The sequence below is a fragment of the Austrofundulus limnaeus genome, unplaced genomic scaffold (assembly GCF_001266775.1).
Source record: "Austrofundulus limnaeus strain Quisiro unplaced genomic scaffold, Austrofundulus_limnaeus-1.0 Scaffold619, whole genome shotgun sequence".
In the NCBI taxonomy this organism is placed as follows: Eukaryota; Metazoa; Chordata; class Actinopteri; order Cyprinodontiformes; family Rivulidae; genus Austrofundulus; species Austrofundulus limnaeus.
In genome coordinates, this window is record NW_013953021.1 from 25,865 (window position 1) to 33,647 (window position 7,783).

The window sequence follows — 7,783 nt, forward strand, 5'->3', positions numbered from 1 at the left end:
TTGTTTGCTTGTTTTTGTTTTTGTTTTGTTTTGTTTTTGTTTTGTTTTGTTTTGTTTGCTTGTTTTTGTTTTTGTTTTGTTTTGTTTTTGTTTTTATTTTTATTTTTGTTTTTGTTTTTGGTTTGTTTGTTTGTTTTAGTTTAGTTTAGTTTAGTTTAGTTTAGTTTAGTTTGTTTTGTTTGTTTGTGTTTTTGTTTTGTTTTATTTTAGTTTTTGTTTTATTTTGTTTTTGTTTTGTTTTGTTTTTGTTTTGTTTTGTTTTGTTTGCTTGTTTTTGTTTTGTTTTGTTTTGTTTTAGTTTAGTTTATTTTTTGTTTTGTTTTGTTGTGTTTTGTTGTTTTGTTTTGATCCAGTCCACACTCTCCACCAGTAGGTGGCGGTAATGCACCTTACAGTGTTCCGCCAACCTCCAACAGAATAAGTGAAGAAGAAGAAGCACGTTCCCTTGGTTACGTACAGACGTCATGACGCAGAGGCCGTTTCCCAGCATGCAGCAGGAGGCCGTGGAGACATCCAGCAGCTGGAGTTAGAGGAGTGCCGAAGCAGGCATCAGCCGAGGCAGCGGGGAAACTTCGTACTTCATGCGAGACGAACCGAGCCGTGTACCGTACATGCTACAGAAAATATGCTGTCCGGGTGCCCGGTGTGTTCCCGAGTCGGAGTTTGAGTCAGTACCGTCCCCGGGCTGTCGTTTTGGAGGATTCCTCCCTCCATCCCCCGGATCGCAGCGAACAGGCAATGACCACGGTCCCAGCAAGCCCGCAGCAGATGAAGGACCGGCTGCTGCAGGCCGTTGACAGTCAGAGCAATGTGAGCCATGCTAAAGCTAACGGCAGCTTGTTTATGTGCAGTCTGAGGCAGCTCGGTCAGCGGTGGGACCAGCAGCTGCTGCCGCGTTTTATTCTGTTAAAATAAAACTGTGTGTGTCCGCACCGACGTGTCGACCGCCGCGGTGACACAACGGCACGGGGAGTTGACAGCTAGCTTACAGGCTAACGTAGCTAACCTTTAGCCTTGATCAGACAGGAGTCTACCGTTACATAGCATGCTAGCTGCTAGCTTCGACGCTAAAGCAGGTTTCGTTTGAACGAACAATCCAGTCATTGTCTCAAAGAATGTTTCTTTACCACAAACTTTATCTGTACGGTTTCCTAAATAACAACATTTAGTTAAATCCCGTAGTTTGAAGCTCGGAACGATGTGTTGTAGATCTGAACAGCTAAAAGCAACGGAAACATCCTCAGCTGAAGCTCAGTTGTAGCTAAAGCAGCTTAAACTGCTGCGTATCTGAACTGATCACCTGCTAACCTCACAAACACACATATAAACACTGTTTGTTAACACAATGTGCACTTTAAGACTAACACTAAGGTGTTTTTATGCCTTATTTTTCCTAATGCTGTGTTGAATTGTTGTTTTCAATTKTCGTTTTGTCTTCAAAAAACTGTAGGAGCTTTATCTGTGAGCCAGCTTAACAAAATGAGGATTAAATCAAATTATTACATTTTCAGATTCTTGTCTTTAAAAGCTACATTTTGACACCTGGATCATCCTGATATCATAATTAAATCCATATATATGACTTAATTTGTCTTGTTGGTTACAATAATACATAAATATTTGGTCTGAATCCTAATTTTATGTAAATTGAGTAATTTTTGATGTCAATATTAATTGTATATTATGATTTCCCAGTTGTAAAGAAACAAAAACATTGCTCACAGGAAAAAATTTCAAAGCATTTTGTTGCTATTTATCAAAAAATGCTTGAACAGTTTTTAGGGTTGTTTTAGTGTTTCAGGCTGCAGTCCTGCTCCAACACACCTGATGTTGGTGACTGGCTGATTAACTGGCTTCTGCCCAGTTTGAAGAGTTCATTCAGGCACTGGACCAGGTGTGTTGGAGCTGGAAAACCTGTAAAACATGCAGGATAGGAGGACTGGAGTCTAACACCTCTGTTTTAGACATTTCATTTAAATAATATATTAAAACATTATTAACTCATTATTTCTTGACTAAATGCAGTTTTTGCACACGTTTAAATCAAAACCCTAAATCTGCCTTTTTCTCTACATTCGACTTTTGGACTTAATCCTAGTTTTGATACGATGGGTCACATTTATTTATTTACATGGAAAAGTTGTGATTAAAATAAAGTTTAAGTAAAGTTTTATTTATACAACACCTTTCATAGAAATAGATTCACAAGGTGCTGTACAATCAGGCAAAACTAAAATATACACAATCAGAACAGGATACACAAACATTTGGAACAAAACAGTATAAAAGCTGCACAACCATCAAAGTATGAAGACTGTGCAATCTGAACAATAAAACAAGTTAATAATATCTGGACAAAAATGTGGAGGAAAACATGAACATATTTAAATCAAATTAATTAGGAGGCAGGTCTCTGAATGGGTCGATTGTGGAGTACTGGTACATTTTGATAAATTGAACAGATTTTGGATTAAAATACTGTTTATCATAAATTAATCTGATGAATTGTACGGTCAGCTCTGCCTCAGTCCCAGTCTGCTTTAGAAACTGTAGGAACCACAAGGAAACCCACAGTTTGAGCAAAACGCTGTCAGGAAAACACTAAATAAATGGGACTTTGGTTTTTTTACAGCTTTGTATGTTAGAAATAAGATTTTAAACTGTATAATGTAAGTTTAACATGGAGACAGCGAGAGAAACTAAAACTAGAGAAGATAAATGTCCWTCTACATGTTGGACCTTAGTGGGAATATAAATGGTTGGTACAGTTTGTTACAGTATAAATAGGAGGTGTGGTCTGATTACAGTTATAATTCAGGGAATTTATCCTTTATTTTCAGTTAAATTCAGTTTATTTATACAGCACCAAGTCCCAACATATGTTGTCTCAGAGCAGTGTACATGAAGATCAATGTGAAGAAGAAACCAGCAGGTTTTTGTTCACCACAGTTCCCAGTGTTGTTTTAACTGCTACACTGTAAAAACTGTCCATCTTACCAAGTTTAAAACCTTATATCAGCCAAAAAGTCTTTTTGATCTTGTTTTCAGACTGATTTACTAAACAAGAACTGATTGTGTAAGAATAATCATCTTGTTTTCASAATGTGTAAGATTATTTGTCTTGTTAGCCTGAAAATTTGACTCTAATTAAGTCAAACATTTCTGCCAGTGGAGGAAGAACATTTTACTTGGTAAGATTCTTGAAATAATAAAAAATTGAGTCAAATCAAGTATTTCAAGAATCTTACCAAGTAAAATGTTCTTCCTCCACTGGCAGAAATGTTTGACTTAATTAGAGTCAAATTTTCAGACTAACAAGACAAATAATCTTACACATTCTGAAAACAAGATGATTATTCTTACACAATCAGTTCTTGTTTAGTAAATCAGTCTGAAAACAAGATCAAAAAGACTTTTTGGCTGATATAAGGTTTAAAACTTGGTTAGACGGACAGGTTTTCAAGGTTCCTGCAGATCCTTAAAAAGTCTTAAAAGTCATTGAATTCATCGATCCAAAAAKAAGGCCTTAATTAGCCTTAAAAAGTCTTAAATCAGTCCTTCAGAAGTCTTAAAAATGTGAACACATTGTAAATAGGATGATTGTAATTCATCTCAAATATTAAAATAATTGGTAACATTAATTAATTTATTATATTTACATGCAGATATTCCTCTTTGACATCACTTCCTGTTAGATGCAAATATCTCAACAACTGTCCATCTGTGAAATTTGTAAAATGTTAATAATGTTGTTTTTTCATAAATGCATTMACTGTTCTTACAAACTTTGACGTCACAGACACTTTAAGGTTTCATCAAGCTGTGGTTAAGGCCCCACTGTGGGCCCTAAAACTACACATTTTAGGTCGTTAAACTGACTGATAAAAATGTTTCTGCTATATTTGACAAAAAACAGATCTGAATAAAAACAATTGGTCTATTGTCAATATTTGAATACTTCAACCAGAAATACTTTGATCCATGAGTTTCTGCTACAGTTTTTTTTTTGTCATTTTTGTGTTTATTATGAAATTGGTCTTAAATTTAATTTCAGTTGGCATTAAAAAGTCTTAAACTGTAGGAACCCTGTTTTTGCAGTGTTCCTATTTGTAATAAAAGTTATGGAAACTTGTTTTTTTGTTGCAGATATGCAACATGGTAGTTGTGTTGGAAGTAATTGCTTGTCTTGAGAAGTATCCCATTACCAAAGAAGCTCTTGAGGTAAGAATTTAAACGTCATACTCTGTTACTTCATGTAGTACTCGTGATGATTTGTGTTTTCTCTGACACGTTGTTTTCCAGGAAACTCGACTTGGTAAATTAATCAACGATGTTAGGAAGAAGACCAAGGATGAAGACCTTGCTAAACGTGCCAAGAAACTTTTGAGAAACTGGCAGAAACTGATCGAGCCCGTGTCTGCGAGTGTTCCCGGGTCTACCAACGGCAGTTCTCACCCCTGCAGAGCAGAACCGTTTCCTGCAGACCTTTCTGTGTCTGGGAAAGGCCTGCCCGAGGTCAAGACCAGGAACGATGTTCACAACACATACTCACCTAAAGCTGAGAAATCAGGCAGCCGTAAGAGGCGRGCCGAGCACAAGGACACGTACCATTTACCTGAGAAGATCCTCAAACTGTCAGCCAGTGATCATTGTGTCACCCCTCCACCCACCAATGGCACTGCAGGCAGTCCAGAGGGTCTGCCGGACCCCGGGGCCGTCCCGTCTCCTGACACGTCTCGAACAGAACATGTGGAAAATGACAAAGTGAACAGAATTCCAGTGAACGCTGTGAAGCCCCGGCCCAGCTCTCCTGGCATGGCCAAGCCCCCCAGCACCTCGTCTCTGATCAAAGTGGCTGTGATGCAGCAGCAGGCGAAGCTGGAGGAAGGAGGGGAGGGTTATTACCAGAGCAGAAGTCCTCGCAGTCTCACCTCCAGTCCCAGGAGCTTAAAGCAGGACTCCAAGCGTTCCTCAGCTTACGCAGCGAAGGGAACACCCATCCCCAGCCCCACTTCCAGAGACTCCCCCCTGTCGTTGTCCCAGCCTCTGTCCTCTCCAGGCCCAGCGTCGTACATTGAGAAGCTGCCTCAGTCGTCTCACAAACCTACAGACGTCCCTCCTCATTACCCGACTCCAGACATCCCTGGATCTCTGGGGTCCCCGTCACTTTCCCCCTCCCTCTTTCTTCTGCAGCAGAACCTGGAGCTACACCGCTCACCGTTCGATGGGAGCGTTGCTGTGTCTGACGACACCGACGGGTCCGTGGTACCAAACTCTGAGCATAAAAGAAGAAAGTACCGATCCAGAGACTACTCTGTGAACCTGGACGGACAGAAACTAGAGGACACGACTAAGCCTGTGCGTTTAAAAGAACGCAGACTGACGTTCGACCCGGTCACAGGTCAGATCAAACCTCTAGTGCATAAAGAACTGTCTCAAACAGAGATCAGCAGCACTCCAGAGCCCACAGAGTCCAGGCAGAGAACTGAAGCCCCCGTACCACAGCCCACTGCCACCACCTCCGCCCCAGCCCCCAGCCCCAGCCCCTTCCACCAGACCAACTGGAAGGAGCTGTCCAGAAACGAGATCATCCAGTCCTACTTGAACCTTCAGAGCAACCTGCTCACCTCCTCAGGTGTGCAGGCTCCCAGTGCCCACTTCTTCATGTCAGAGTACCTGAAGAAGGAGGAACAAGAGACCAAGGAGTTGAGGAAAACACACGTTTTACAGAAGTACAACATCATAGGTGATTTACCAGGTGTGAGTCGAGAGGTGAGCAGTGCTGACCTGGACCGGATCCACACACAGAACTGGCCTGGAGTCAATGGTTGTTATGATACCCAGGGCACCTGGTACGACTGGACAGAGTGTATAACACTGGACCCTCATGGGGATGAGAGCAGACTGAACATCCTGCCCTACGTTTGCCTCGACTGAGAGCTTTGGAAAGGCTGCTGTGTTTTTTCTTTAGATGATTTTTTTTTTCTGCTCGCTCCTTCAGGGTCTGAGCTGAGACCAGACCTGTTCTGGTTCTGTTGGTCCACTGTGAGTTTGGCAGAAGCCAGCCTGCTGAGCTCTCCTCCCTTTGCCTCTTTCTGTGAGAATCTGCTCAGACTTTGGTATTAAAAACAGAAATACTGAAAGAAACGTTTGTTTTAATTTAATCTGAAAGTCACAGAGAAATTAGACCCATGTTACAGATTAACACTGCTTGCAATGAGTGCGTGACTTATTTCTCATGATCTGAAGTCATGTTAATGTGCATTTTTGATGGTCAGTAGTTGTATTCCTGTTTCAGGCACACTGAGTTGAGCTTATTGTTTGTTGTAATCTGAGGTTCAGATTAGACGAAAGGCTTCAGCTGTCTCATCGACTCAACAATGTTCCCAAAAAACCTGTTCAACCCTTCAGGAACGTGTCCAGACTGATAAATACTGGACATGTTGGGCCGGTACAAGAGGCGCCATGTGAAATATAGAAGTAAATTATAAATTTATTGTCATGTACACATCTATTTATTTATGATCAGTTCATGGGATGTAAACTGAAAGAGCTTTTCAAGAAAAAACAACTTTTTTTCCTGTTTGTGTTACAGTTTTGTTTGTGTAATTCTCAACACAAGAGTTGTTTTTTGGTTTTTTGCCTGATCTTTAGTTTTTACGGAGCCTGCGAGGGGACATGGGAGGTTTTTTTTCTTTTTGCATCGCAAAAGTCCTTTATCACTGTTGTGCTGCTGGTTTATTAACAAACTCACATGTTCACCATTAGTGAGTTAGCTACTGCTTTAATACAACTTCACAATGAATATATCACACAGACACACATGGAAGTGTGTCATATGTTCATATTTAACACAGTGCAGCCACACAACATCAATGTCAATTTCATGAACTTGTGGCGACACATCCTGTTTTGGTAACTGGATGTTTCAAAATAAAAGTCTGATTTAATTCAGTTCATGTACAAATCAAACATTTGCGTTGGAACACAAAACAATTTTGCGAGGTAACACAAAGATTTTGCGAGGTAACACAAAGATATTGCGAGGTAACACAAAGATTTTGCGAGGTAACACAAAGATATTTCGAGGTAACACAAAGATATTTCGAGGTAACACAAAAGAACAAAAATGTCTCCATGTCCCCCCAGGCTCTGTAAGTCTTGACCTAAACTATCGAGGACTCACATTCCAGAGTCCATTCTCATTATTTATACAGGTCAAAGAAGTGACGCCTGTCTCAGTCTTTAAATTATCTTTGAATGGAAATATAATTTGATCCAAATTAATTATTATGGAAACAAATCTGATCCAGCAGCTTCTTGTCAAGTCAGATGGTTTTGGTTGGTTGTTGCCTTGGTTTGGGACTAAAAGGTTCAAAAGCTAAAACTCATTCTGCTTCCTAAACTTAGTATCTCACTGGACTGCAACTGTTGGTGACTTAAAGTAGCAGAAAAATAAAAAGATAGAAAACATAATTACAGCATCATCGATTTCTGACCTGAACTGAAGGTTTAATTTTTATAAACAGCAGCTGTTTTCTGCTTTGCTCAGCTGGTAAAACAGTGTTTTTGACCACACAAGTCGTCCACCTTCCCTGTATTATACTTATAGTTACACAGTCAGAAATTAACACCAGTACTTTTGTTTTATTTAGGCTTCTTTATAAGAAAAAAAAGAACAGATTTATTTTTCAAAGTCAGTTTTTCACCATATGATTCATACATTTATAAATGTCAGTTTATAAACTAAATATTTAGTTTACAAGTTAAATATTTAGTTAAT

At 39.7% G+C, this 7,783-nt stretch overlaps 1 protein-coding gene and 1 long non-coding RNA gene across 3 annotated transcripts; both read left to right on the top strand.

Annotated features, from left to right (window-relative positions):
* Window positions 1-481: 481 nt before the first annotated feature.
* On the top strand, window positions 482-6,581 carry crsp7 (cofactor required for Sp1 transcriptional activation, subunit 7). The gene is made up of 3 exons (XM_014027143.1): window positions 482-810; window positions 4,147-4,221; window positions 4,303-6,581. The coding sequence occupies exons 1-3, from the start codon at window positions 739-741 to the stop codon at window positions 5,935-5,937; spliced, it is 1,782 nt and encodes a 593-aa protein (XP_013882597.1). The 5' UTR covers window positions 482-738; the 3' UTR covers window positions 5,938-6,581.
* Window positions 6,582-6,979: 398 nt separating this feature from the next.
* LOC106531312 (uncharacterized) lies at window positions 6,980-7,476 on the top strand. 2 transcript variants are annotated; one of them, XR_001311896.1, is made up of 2 exons: window positions 6,980-7,005; window positions 7,090-7,476. It is a non-coding gene; the product is annotated as an uncharacterized LOC106531312 (long non-coding RNA). The 2 variants fall into 2 exon arrangements; XR_001311897.1 differs by having other exon boundaries at window positions 6,989-7,005; window positions 7,069-7,476.
* Window positions 7,477-7,783: the final 307 nt, after the last annotated feature.